The sequence below is a fragment of the Littorina saxatilis genome, linkage group LG5 (genome assembly GCF_037325665.1).
Source record: "Littorina saxatilis isolate snail1 linkage group LG5, US_GU_Lsax_2.0, whole genome shotgun sequence".
In the NCBI taxonomy this organism is placed as follows: domain Eukaryota; kingdom Metazoa; phylum Mollusca; class Gastropoda; order Littorinimorpha; family Littorinidae; genus Littorina; species Littorina saxatilis.
In genome coordinates, this window is record NC_090249.1 from 46,570,366 (window position 1) to 46,584,689 (window position 14,324).

Sequence of the window (14,324 nt, forward strand, 5' to 3'; positions counted from 1 at the left end):
ACAAGGAATTGATACGTGTAACAGACTCTCTTCCAGTTTTCAATTTGCTGTTCTGGTTTTAAAGTCAGAAGGTGCAGTGTAGAGCGTATTGTTCCTTTCTCTGTTACTTGAATATGAATGAGACAAAGAGGGGTGCTAAAAACCTCTTTTTTTTTTCTAATCGAAGAAAACTATTTGTGTTCCGGTATTTAGACGCAAAGGAACGGCCACTCTTGCCTCGGGAAAAGTGTAGCTTTCTGTCTGACTGCCCTGAGACAGCTGCTGTTTTAGTAAAAAAAAATCTACAATGGCATCGTCATCGAGTTTTACAGACAACCCAGGCACAACCAACACGTACGATATGTACCTGAGCCCTTGCATTTGGATGGGAACGAATGTAAGCAATCAGGTTTCAATGTATTAGAAGATAAGATAAGATCTATACATTTGATTTGTCTAAGGCCGCGAGGCCTATCTGATCTTTTCAATCAATCAATCAATCAATCAATCAATGAAGCTTATATCGCGCATATTCCGTGGGTACAGTTCTAGGCGCTCTGCAGTGATGCCGTGTGAGATGAAATTTTATACGGCCAGTAGATTGCAGCCATGTCGGCGCATATTTACCTTTCACGGCCTTATTCCAAGTCACACGGGTAAGGTAGACAATTATTAACTGTGCCTAAGCAATTTTGCCAGGAAAGACCCTTTTGTCAATCGTGGGATCTTTAACGTGCACACCCAATGTAGTATACACGGGGGGTGGTTCGGACACCGAAGAGAGTCTGCACACAAAGTTGACTCTGTGAAATAAATTTCCGCCGAACCTGGGATCGAACTCGCGCTGACAGCGGCCAACTGAATACAAATCCAGCGCGCTACCAACTGAGCTATATCCCCGCCAGTACTATTGACTATCCTAACTTTAAGATGGCCTAGTGTAACGATCTTTTGATCGTGCCTTATTGTCTAGACTTTTCTTCCGGTGACGTATATATTTGGCTGGTAGTGGCATGCATGGCTTTCGTGGCAAACACTGGGTGGCTAACCTTAGCACAGTACATGTAGTCCTTGAACACACTGTCAATTCTGTTCTTGAAACTGTTTAATGGCGGCGCCTCCACAGTTGAATTGTCCAGGGCATTCCAAGTGTCTACAACACTGTTTGTGAAGGAGGGCTGTCTCAAGCTGGTTTTACATGCGTTTTTCTTTTAACTTGTAACAGTGTCCTCTTGTACCAGACTGCTGATTGAGTTCGAGAGGATTCTTGCAGTTATACACACCGTGCATGAACTTGTACACTTCTATCATATCACCTCTCACTCTTCTGTAACACATACTAGGTATCTTCATGACTTTGAGACGCTCCTCATACTCTAGGTCCTTCAAACCCGGTACACACTTTGTTGCTCTACGTAGCACACCCTCAATAAGCTTTTTGTCCTTTTCCAAGCGTGGACTCCAGGCACAGTTTGCAAATTACAGATGAGGCCTCACCAGAGCTATGAACAACATTCTCATTGATTCTTGGTCAAGGTACTCGTACGACCTTCTCACAAGTCCTAGAATCTTATTTGCTTATTTGTATTACCCCCCCCCCCCCCCCAACCTTTTGTCATTGTTTTTTTGGTTTGTTTGTTTGTTTGCTTAACGCCCAGCCGACCACGAAGGGCCATATCAGGGCGGTGCTGCTTTGACATATAACGTGCGCCACACACAAGACAGAAGTCGCAGCACAGGCTTCATGTCTCACCCAGTCACATTATTCTGACACCGGACCAACCAGTCCTAGCACTAACCCCATAATGCCGCCAGACGCCAGGCGGAGTATCCACTAGATTGCCAATTTTAAAGTCTTAGGTATGACCCGGCCGGGGTTCGAACCCACGACCTCCCGATCACGGGGCGGACGCCTTACCACTTGGCCAACGTTTAGTGGCATTGCATTGTCCCAATGATTTAAACTGAGTCAGTGAGTGCTGTGCATAATACGGCTTATCAATTCTCGTTAAATAAAAGTGTCAGTGTGTGTGTGTGACTTGACTGTTTGTGTGTGTCGTGGAGTTGTTGAAATAATGTCATTAATTCCATGAGGGGATTGTGAATATTATTTATTTATTATTATCTTGTCTTCATTTTCAGCTTGACGATGACATGAATGAACAGTTTATCAAGCAGGCCTTTCAGCATTATGGAGAAAAGATACACGATGTTAAAATCATCAAGCCCAAGAAGTCTGGGTGAGTGCATTCATATTTATTCCCGAGTACGCTAGTACTTGGGCTCAGCAGACTTTAATCGTGTGTGTGTGTGTGTGTGTGTGTGTGTGTGTCTTTCTCCACTTAACAGCTTATTGCTGGGAAGCTACTGGGCGCAGTTCGTTCAAAAGTTGATACACTAACTTGATAATAGGTCCGATTGATCGTATTAAAACTTCATAATGTTACCTGGGACCTTTTGCGAAATAAATCACAAAAACGACTTGGCGGTTGGACGAATTCAGACGGAGCGACAGCCAGCCATTGAGCTGATAGAACAGCCGAACGCGTCACACAAGTGACGAGAAATATTGCGTCGTAAAAAGCATGCGTATCACATTGCGCGTTGTGTGCTTGAATAATTTGATTTTTTGTGTACCCCATTTTCTACCAAGCGTTGGTTGCTCGGTCGCGACTGCGGTGGTTTAGAGGTCGCGATTTTGTGTTTTGATTCTTTTCATATTAATTTGTATTTTTTCTTATGGTTTCCTTTGTTTACATATGTTTCAGTCTTTTACCTTCACTTTACATTAAAGAATTTGGTAAAACTACCTGGGGCGTGATAAATGCAAGAATCCGCGAGCCAGGACAGTAAAAGAACTTCGTGGGCCACCAGTTCACCAGTTATGAAGAGGGTCGGCAGTATATTTTTCACTGTGATCAAATAAAAGAGAAAGGCCAGTCACCACGCACATCCTCGGCTCGCATGCCGCAATGTAGTTATATAGCAAAGGGAATGCCTGTAATTCACACAGAGCAATCACTTGATCTTAAACGTGCACAAGACAAACACTTTCATACTGGGGGAGCGAGCCAGTCTGAAGAGTACTCGGGTCCAGCGCCAGCGTTTTTGAGTCACTTGAGAAAAAGTGACTCTATGTAATCGGTCAGTGTTAGTCTGTCCGGCCGTCCGGCCGGCCGTCCGTAGACACCACCTTAACGTTGGACTTTTCTCGGAAACTATCAAAGCGATCGGGCTCATATTTTGTTTAGTCGTGACCTCCAATGACCTCTACACTTTAACGATGGTTTCGTTGACCTTTGACCTTTTTCAAGGTCACAGGTCAGCGTCAAAGGAAAAATTAGACATTTTATATCTTTGACAAAGTTCATCGGATGTGATTGAAACTTTGTAGGATTATTCTTTACATCAAAGTATTTACATCTGTAGCCTTTTACGAACGTTATCAGAAAAACAAGGGAGATAACTAGCCTTTTCTGTTTGGCAACACACAACTTAACGTTGGGCTTTTCTCGGAAACTATAAAAGTGACCGGGCTCAAATTTTATGTGAACGTGACTCATTGTGTTGTGAATAGCAATTTCTTCCTGTCCATCTGATGCCTCATATAATATTCAGAACTGCGAAAGTGACTCGATCGAGCGTTTGCTCTTCTTGTTTATTTTTCATGTTAGTGCATGGTTAGTGCAATTTACTTAATTAGCCGGACATCAGAAAGTTAAGTTATCTCTTTGTTCTTCTTTTGCTTTTTTAAAGATTTTTTACATATATTTCCTTTTCAGTGTCATTTATTGGTTTGATTGTTGCTTGAGAGTGAGATCTAAAAAAACCAACTCAATCGATCTGTGTAGTTGAAGGGTTAATTTCTGTCATCAGTCAACTTTTTTAGGGAGCCTTCTATTAGGTTGGGGTGGGGGTCTTAAAAGAGAGGGAGTCTTCTGTGGGGGGAAGGGCGGGGGGGGTGTTGGGGTTTCACTGTAATGGGACATGAAAAAGGGGAGTCATATTAGGCACACAAAAAAAGGTGTGGTTACGGTAACATAGCCAAAAAAATAGGGAAGGAAGGTAGGCAATAACTTTTTTTTTAAAACTTTTTTTTCTAATGTGTACAAATTAAACCTACTTGACAGGGAAATAAGTGTGTGACTCGGGCGCTTTCGCTTTCATTGCATTTTCTGCACTCGTTTTCTTGTTTTTGTGGGTTTTCTTTTTGACAAATGTAATAGAAAGTTATAGGGTCGGCCCCTAAAAATAGGGTAGGTCGGGTTACCGTAACCACACCTATTTTTTTTGTAGGCCTTAAGCATTTGCTTTTTCTTGTTCCATTATGTAGGCTGCAGATTAATGATAATTTTGTGGATTGTGTTATAGATGATTGTAGTAATGAGCCAATATTGTCATCCTTTTCATTTTTTTTTTCAGACAACAGCCATATTGCTTTATTGAGTTTCAACATGTCGACCAGGCAAAGCTTGCGCTCCACAAACTCAATGGCAAACCTATCCCAAAAACAAATCCTGTATGTATGACATTAACAATAACCGTCAAATGTTAAACGTAACCTGTAATATATAATAAGTTGCACTTTCTCCTGATTATACAAAGTTGTGTCACTCTGCTATCAATGAATGTACTCAAGCCAAGCAACATTCCTGTGTACTGCACGTGGTTGTAATAAAAGTTTAAATCTTAAAATGGGCAGTATTGTTGCTGTTTGTGACTAAGAAAAAGCAGCCTCAAATGATGTGAGAGGAGAAAGAAAAAAAAAGAAATTGTATGTTTTTTGCAGGCAACAGTGATTGTCAGTTGGTGTACATAAAATCTCATGATTCAGCATTTCTGTAGTGAAGAAATCATGATTTTGTTGTTGTTTCTTCCACTTTTAGTGAATTTTGCAGCCAAAAGTCAAATTTGTTGAAAATGTAGGTTAGTGGAATGCACAACAATTTTTTTTTTTGCGCATGCAACTGCCTTTATTTTGCGCATGCAACTGCCTTTATTTTGCGCATTTTTTTTATTTGTGGTTTTTTAATCAACAGACCAAGCTCTTCAAACTCAACCCTGCTAGTTATAACAAAGAATATCAGCTCATGTAAGTATTGATATTGTTTTTGAAAAAATCTATTCTAAACTGTGCAGAGGTAAGACTGTAATTGAATTTTGGGTGCTCCTTCAGAAGAAACTGTCAGGTTATTAATTCAGAACTCACGACACTGTACATCATTATTAAATGCAATGAAAGCAAAATGGATTATTTTAAATCAACGGCTATTTTTGAGTCACTTGAGAAAAAGTGACTCTATGTAATCGGTCAGTGTTAGTCTGTCCGGCCGGCCGTCCGGCCGGCCGGCCGTCCGTAGACACCACCTTAACGTTGGACTTTTCTCGGAAACTATCAAAGCGATCGGGCTCATATTTTGTTTAGTCGTGACCTCCAATGACCTCTACACTTTAACGATGGTTTCGTTGACCTTTGACCTTTTTCAAGGTCACAGGTCAGCGTCAAAGGAAAAATTAGACATTTTATATCTTTGACAAAGTTCATCGGATGTGATTGAAACTTTGTAGGATTATTCTTTACATCAAAGTATTTACATCTGTAGCCTTTTACGAACGTTATCAGAAAAACAAGGGAGATAACTAGCCTTTTCTGTTCGGCAACACACAACTTAACGTTGGGCTTTTCTCGGAAACTATAAAAGTGACCGGGCTCAAATTTTATGTGAACGTGACTCATTGTGTTGTGAATAGCAATTTCTTCCTGTCCATCTGATGCCTCATATAATATTCAGAACTGCGAAAGTGACTCGATCGAGCGTTTGCTCTTCTTGTTGTATAACATTATGTTTTCTTCTCTGACATTTATTTATTTATTTATTTATTTATTTGGTGTTTAACGTCGTTTTGAACCACGAAGGTTATATCGCGACGGGGGAAGGGGGGAGATGGGATAGAGCCACTTGTCAATTGTTTCTTTTCCTCCGAAAACGGCGTATGGCTGCCTAAATGGCGGGGTAAAAAACGGTCATACACGTAAAATTCCACTCGTGCAAAAAACACGAGTGTACGTGGGAGTTTCAGCCCACGAATGCAGAAGAAGAAGAAGAATTGTTTCTTGTTCACAAAAGCACTAATCAAAAATTTGCTCCAGGGGCTTGCAACGTAGTACAATGTATTACCTTACTGGGAGAATGCAAGTTTCTAGTACAAAGGACTTAACATTTCTTACATACTGCTTGACTAAAATCTTTACAAAAATTGACTATATTCTATACAAGAAACACTTAACAAGGGTAAAAGGAGAAACAGAATCCGTTAGTCGCCTCTTACGACATGCTGGGGAGCATCGGGTACATTTTTTATTGTCCCAACCAATATAATAATAATAATAATAATGCAAACTTTTATAGCGCTATTCTAGAAAAATGTCTACTCTTAGCGCTTTACAATACATACATCGACCAAGCATACTATACACGCACAGGCAAAGAAACCGACCAAACATAACCAACAAACTATACATGCACAGGCAAAGAAAGCGACCAAACATACAATACACGCACAGGCAAGATAACGACCAAACATAAACAAACATACTATGACCAAACATAACCAACATACTATACGCGCGCAGGCAAAGAGAACAATCAGCACATGTAATAATTACTGACAACTAATAATGCAGGCATACAATGACAGTCCAATACACAGCCTAAGCACAAGAACCACAGTAGGCTTCTATATAAAAACGTGTCAACGGTACTATTTACACACACACACACAGTGCTGACACAAAGCGCAGAAAATATATATACACGTTATTTTAGGCGCTAGGTAGGGGACTCCCCCTAACCCGCGGGGGTTTCTCTGACATTTTGTTTCTCTGTTTGTACTGATAGTTTCTTGTTGATTATGCTGGAATTGTTTGGTTGTTGTTTTTTCCTTAATCGTCTCATAAGTAGACAATGTATTTTTTCTGTGTCAGATCATGTTTTCATGATGATTATGTTATGAGAAGTTTTGACAGGAATATATTCCAGCATGAACTTGGGATAATGTTTTCAACAGACAGCGTTTGAGGTACTTCAGATAATAAGTTAGTGAAGGATTCTTGGAGTAAAGGAAAATATTGAAATTACAAGAAACATTTCTAAACTTAATACACAAAACAGCACCATTCCATTCTCTAGGCTTAGCAGCAATGCTGTTGAATTGCAATACATTTCATTCACATGTGTAGGGCCAGCATTGAAAAACCTGACAGCACTTGGGATGGTTTACAACTCCGTCGGGTTTGTATGTGTTGTGGGAGAGTGACGCTTTCTTGCAATACCTTGGAGAGGCCAATCACTAGCGAGGGGAGTGTCGGAAACACATGCTCCCATCCACGTGTTTCAAACACACCCTTATACGCATGTGATTGCATGGCCCCTCCAATATTTGGCAGAGGTTTTGCAAGAATAGGTCACTCTGCCACAACCCATACAAACCCGACGGAGTTATTTCCGAACATGGTGAATTACTGAGATACCCTAAAATATTTGTCAAAACAAGAGAAAAAGACTGAATTAACTTAACTTAATTAACTGGAGGTGTTTTTGATTCTCTTGAGCTTCTGTCCTTGTCCTGAACGTTTAGTTTCTCTGTGTTCCAGGCCAGAGTTTTCTCTTCATATCGGCGACTTGACTGCAGATGTAGATGACTACAAACTTTACTGTGCTTTTGCAAAAAACTACTCTTCTGTGAGAGGAGCCAAAGGTGCGTTGTTTACAATGATATTTTAGAGGACACACTCACACCCTTAAACACACACACACACACACACACACACGCACACTCTCTCTCTTTCTCTCTCTCTCTCTCTCTCTCTCTCTCTCTCTTACACATGTATACGTATACACGCACGCAACACACACACACACACACTAAGTTCTCCCTCTCTCTCTCACACACACACTCTCACACTAACACATGTGCACACAAAATGCACACACACACACCACGCGCTCAAGAGAAAGATCTCAGACAGGGGGTGACGTGCATGACGCATTGACGTCAAAGCCTCGATCTTAAAGCTCGTCTGCTCATGACAGCCTTTCACAAACCATTTCTAGTGAATATGACCATGAGAAATCTAGGAGACTTTTGTTGTAATTCAGATGCACCTACAATGACTAACTATTTAGGGAAATGCATGCGTATGCATGAGTAGTGGAACTAACCTGCATGGTTCTTAGGCATCAAGTCCCCATTCAAAAAAATGTTTTTTCCAGTGTTGAGATTACATGTATGTATGTCTAACAGACAAAACATATCAACGTCTCCCAGGTCAACTTATGTGCAGACCTACACGCTAGTGCCTTATCCCCCTTTGTGTGTACACGCAAGAGCAAGTACGCACGACAAAGATCCTGTAATCCATGTCAGAATGCAGTAGGTTATAGAAACACAAAAATACCCAGCATGTTTACCCCGAAAGCGGTGTATGGCAGGGTAAAGTTGGTCATACACATAAAAACCCACTTGTGCAAAAACATGAATGAACGTAGGAGTTTGAATCAGCCCATTAAAGAAGAAGAAGAAGAAAATATCAACGTTGTCGTGGAATAATGGCGTAACTCGTTTAACATAGCTTTTCAGAAGGAATTTGTTAATTTTTTTTTATTATGAAATAGTGTTTATATTCATTCCTGGTATGGATAGAAAGATAAATGAATGTTAAATCCTGCGTTGTCGATCGTATTTAAGAGAATATTTTTCGTGGAGAATGATTAACTGAGTCTTAAGCTGAAAAACATCAAAATCGCCATCAATCGAGTTACGCCAAAATTCCACGATGACATTGATATAGGAAATTGAATCTGAAATACAAAGGAGCAAGGGTGAAGGCATCATTGTAGGCTACAGTCACCATGCATGCAGCGCTTTACGTGGAAGAATTGAACATAGCAGTACTAATTTTCACACAGATGAGGTATGTGTGGTTTCATTATTCCAAACAGTTTCACTCTTGTGGTGATAGGAAATGGTTTACGCTTTACACTTTTTGTTCTGTTTCCACAATTTTCATCTCTGAAAGGGTATGCTCCTGCTGTTTGAAAGTAAAACTTAGTTTGTGATGGCTGAAGAAGAAATGACCGTTGTACATGTATTGAAAAGAGAAGGAAAAGTACCAGCAGCCACGACCTATGTCCCTATGTCAATGTCCCTTTTCTAATAATAATAATAATAATGATAACTTATTAATCGCCCTTTTTCACTGGAGTGATGTACAACAGCAAACTGCACACACACACACACACACACACACACACACACACACACACACACACACACACACACACACACACACACACACACACACACACACACACACACACACTCACACAGTGACACACACACAACACACACACACACACACACACACACACACACACACACACTGAGTCATAGTGAGTGACACACACACACTAACTAACTAACTATGTACAGTTATTCTATGGTTATTGACTTCATGTTGTGTTGTTGCAGTGGTTCTTGACAGCTGCGGCAAAGGCAAGGGGTTTGGTTTTGTCCGCTTCTCTGAAGAAACAGACCAGCAGAGGGCTCTGGTTGAAATGCATCATATGACGGGTATCGGGCATCGACCAATCAAAGTGAGCCTTGCTGCTCCAAATCGGTAAGATATTGGCAGTTGCATTCTGCGCTGAGGCGCACGAAGCGAAAGTGGGCGAAACCCAAACAAGTGAGAGAAAACCGCGGGGTCTGATTCGTTGAAATCAATACAAATCTCAATTTCAACCAATCCAACACCGCGACTGACTCCCACCCGGTTGGTAACTTTCTCGTGCACCGAGGCCTGGGTCATGACACCTAAAGATCTTCCCATCTCTTTTACATGTGCATTCCACTCAATACATTTTCCCAAATTAGATGCTCTGACTACAGGATCACCATCTCTCTTGCCAAGTTTATTCTTGTAGTGCTTGTGTCTTTCTGTGTAACTCGACACGTTGGTCCATTACTACAGAAAGTTATACTCTGTTAAAAGAGTGGGTGTGTGTATGTGTGTGTGTGTGTTTACGCTACTGTGGAATCCCCCTTTTAAGACCTTGTTTTCTCAGACTTTCTGTTTATAACCTCTGTAAATGTACCCCTATTTTAAGACTCCCTCCTTTTTAAGACCTTAATGTTTTCTCAGACTTTCTCTTCATAACCTCTGTACATGTACATTCACCCCCATTTTAAGACTCCCTCCCTTTTAAGAACAGATGTTTGGAGGTCTTTAAAAGGGAGTTGATCCACTATATTGAGCAGAAATATGTTGAACTGTGTCACTGCTTCCTCATATTGTCGACACACTTAACTCCTTTTCAGAGGTTACGGATCATCCTCACTTCACTCCCAGTCTTACGAAAGCCCCAGTTCTAATCACCCAAGCAGCAGTGGCTACAGTGGAAGCTACGCTGCACCGCCATACCCACAACACAGCGGCTACTACGGCTGGGGTGGCTACTACCACTATAGCCACAGCCACCAGCCACCGGCACATAAATATTTGGTGGGTACTGTCATGGATTTTCTAGCATAAAAAGAAACACACAAAAAACAACGCTTCAAGCATATGCAAAGACAGGGAGAAAATTGCATCAGGGAGTAATATTTTTGGGTTCTGACTTTTTTTTTATGTCTGCTCAAACTTCGGTGAAAGAGTTCTTCATCTTTGTTTATGGGCTGAAATTCCCATGATCTTTTATGTGTATGACTGTTTTTACCCCGCCATTCAGGCTTGCCATACGCGGCTTTCAGGGGAAGCATGCTGGGTATTTTCGTGTTTCTTTAACCCACCGAACTCTGACATGGATTACAGGATCTTGCCGTGCGCATTTGGTCTTTTGCTTGCGTGTACACACAAAGAGGGATAAGGCTCTAGCAGGTCTGCACATAAGTTGACCTGGGAAATTAGAAAAATCTCCAAACTTAACCCGCCAGGCGCGACCTTCTGCATGGGAGGCTGGCGTCCTAGCCACTAGGCCTCTGCGCCTGTCTGTGAAGAGTTATTTTAATTGCCAGAGATGCAATTATCACAGAATAGCAGCAGTGTATATTGATATGTCGGGAAAGCCAAGGGTATCTATTTTTTCACCCAGATTTAGCATGGGAGAAAAAGATGCCCATTACTTTTATGTAAGCTGTATGTGTCCCTCTGATAACAACGTGTGTCAGCAGGTTTTAAAACTGCCAAATCTAGCATCAACACGATCCCTATTTACTTTCAAGTTTAAATCTGACATACCTCAGAGCATATATCTTAATGGTGCCTTCAGTTGCATAGCCAAATGCTCTTAAAGGGAGAGTACTAGGTAGAGAGCAGGGGAAGGATATGTGCAAGACATGACATTAAAACACATTTTTGTGTGTCATTGTGGATGTCTGACATGCTTTTTTTATGAGCTGATTAAAGGATCAATTTGTTGGAACAATAGATGTATTAGTTGAACTTTGTCTTGTTCCTGTTGTTATGGGTTCTTTGGGTGTTTTTTTCTGTTATCTTTCTTTCTTCCTTCTTTTTTCTGTCTCCCTTTTCTTTGTTTGTTTGTTTCTTTCTTTCAGTACATCATAAGAATGCATAAGGTGTTAAAAGTTAAAACATTTTTGTTTCAGGCGGACACTCCAGCATCAACAACTGATGACCTTGAAGTTCTTGAAGGTGATGAACATTCTGTCATTCCTCCCTTTCTTTCTTAAAACATTAATGGGCTTTTTTTTTTTTAATCAGCTATTGGATGCAATAGCTTAAACTCAACTAAAATTACTTGCCCTTTGTTAATTTTTAGTTGTGCATTCGAGGGGAGGAATTATAGGGTTCAAGGTTCCTATTTGCTACAAGGGCGGGAAGAATTTCTCAATCCATTCTTGATATGGGGTAGCTTTGTTCGATTTCTGCACCTAGATTCGTTCCTCTGAATGATCACCATCTCTTCAGCTAGGTTTATTCTTGTTGTTTCTCTTGTAGTGCTTTCGTGTTCATGGAAAAATGTACATGTTGGTTAGCTTTACTTTGTTAAATTGTGTGTGTGTGTGTGTGTGTGTGTGTGTGTGTGTGTGTGTGTGTGTGTGTGTGTGTGTGTCTGTGTGTGTCTGTGTGTGTGTGTTTGTGTGCAAGAACCACCTTATTGCCTTAACTTTGTGCTTTGAGATGAAAGAGATATATAGATGATCAAAGATGGTGAAAATAGGTTTTTTAAAACTGAATGGAGCTGTGTGGTTGGTACCTTTTATGTGTGTGTGTGTGTGTGTGTGTGTGTGTGTGTGTGGTTGTAGTGTGTGTGTGGGTGTAAGAACCGCCTTATTGCCTTAACCTTGTGCTTGGAGATGAAAATAGAAATAGACAATCAAAGATGGCAAAAATATGTTTTTTCTTAAACAGAATGGAACTGTGTGGTGGGTACCTTTTATTGGAGAGTGGAAACGTACGTAACGTCAGAATTTTCTTGTGATTATCTTTTTACAGATCCGTGCTTGGAGGTCAATGTCACCAAGGAAAACAGAGAATTCATGGAATCCAGTGAGGTAAGAAAGAGAAACCACATTGCCCTACTGTGTAAAGGGAAAAAAAGAAGAAAAAAAGATTAGTGAGGTTTTATCTACCAACCATAAGTGATTTATGCATTGCATGGGTGCATGTGTGTTTGTCTGAATGTGCTTTCCAGGCAGCACTTTTAAATATGTTATTTTGATATCTATCTTGGTATTGGTGTCACAGTAGAAACAACATTTGCCAATCCAAGAATCACGTTTAAAAAAAGAACTTGAATAAAAAATCAGGTAGATGTTTCAGAAGTAAAATTAATATATTTATCTATTTGGAGTGGCAAGATTTGTTTGTGACACCTGTTTTCAAAATTGCTAGTTTAATCTGTGCAAGGGGCATTATAGAATTTACTAACATGAACTCTTTTCTTCTTTTTCAGTCATTCTTTGAGGCGCTGGATCGTTCAAGATGGTTTGCAATTGACGGCATCCAGGCAGAAATACCAGCATGAACACTTGCACGAATTTGTCTGTGGTGAGAGGGGATGATGATTTGTATGGAAAGTAATTTCAATAAATAAAAAATTAAAAAGAACAACCAAAAAAGCGATACACCATTGGTTTGTGACAGTAACACCAACAGCAACTAGAATTGTTCTCACATTCCTCCTTACTTTTTATTCAGTCTCTCTCTCTCTCTCTCTCTCTCTCTCTCTCTCTCTCTCTCTCTCTCTCTCTCTCTCTCTCTCTCTCTCTCTCTCTCTCTCTCTCTTCTCTCTCTCTCTCTCTCTCTCTCTCTCTCTCTCTCTCTCTCTCTCTCTCTCTCTCTCTCTCTCTCTCTCTCTCTCTCTCTCTCTCTCTCTCTCTCTCTTAGACATTTACAATGGAATCTACGTAAAAATAAAGACCAGTAAGTTATAAATATGTGCAATATAGAACAAAACTGGCAAATAGCTTCATTTTGAAATGCCTGGTTTTTGTTTCACAGTTCATGCTCATCATTGTACCTTCCCACCCATCCATCCCTCACCTTTTCCCCCTTCATTGTCACCCAAAAACTGTTTAGGTTTACTTCTAAAAATGGAAATCGTTGCTTGATTTAAAATGTGTGTAAACATTTATACACATGCCATTGTTTTAGTTGCAATGCTTTAGATTTTGCATTGATTTTGTTGCCTCGATCATTACAGTGTGAATGCATGTGCGTGAAGAATTGTAATGACAGCGAGTGAAATAAATACTTGTGTTCAAGAAGCAAGATTGACTCTTAACTGTGCTTTTTGTTTTCCTGCTTACTGTCATTTTGTTTATGTGTGTGTGTGTGTGTGTGTGTGTGTGTGTGTGTGTGTGTGTGTGTGTGTGTGTGTGTGTAATGAAACTTTCACCTGAAGAAAAAAAATAGATTTGAATGAACGAAAATAACACATTTTTATTTTTGTGTGTGAAAAAACAATCCGACACAAATTTTCCTGTTTTGCTTATAGGTTGCCTTCTTGCACACTTTGACTTGTGTGCGTCAGGAACACGGGTTTGTGTGAGAGAGGTATGTGTGTGTGACCATTGAGGAATACAAAAGAGTATTCTAAATGCAAATCAAAGTCTTAGCCGACTTACAGTCAACATTCTTTGCATTCCTTCTCTGTCGTCTGCTGTAGCCACACACATGCATGATATCACTGCACACACACACCACACACAGATGTGTGCACATATACATGACATGGTCATTTCGTCTCCACACAAAAACAAAGACTGTTGCACAAGGCACACATTTATGCAAATAAACAAATCACACACACACACTGATACGC

General features: G+C 40.4%; 1 protein-coding gene across 1 annotated transcript; it reads left to right on the top strand.

The window, feature by feature from the left end:
• Positions 1-192: 192 nt before the first annotated feature.
• Positions 193-13,771, top strand: LOC138967276 (tRNA selenocysteine 1-associated protein 1-like). The gene is made up of 10 exons (XM_070339809.1): positions 193-376; positions 2,122-2,219; positions 4,402-4,498; positions 5,019-5,071; positions 7,634-7,737; positions 9,511-9,658; positions 10,357-10,540; positions 11,644-11,689; positions 12,494-12,552; positions 12,954-13,771. The coding sequence occupies exons 1-10, from the start codon at positions 287-289 to the stop codon at positions 13,023-13,025; spliced, it is 951 nt and encodes a 316-aa protein (XP_070195910.1). The 5' UTR covers positions 193-286; the 3' UTR covers positions 13,026-13,771.
• Positions 13,772-14,324: the final 553 nt, after the last annotated feature.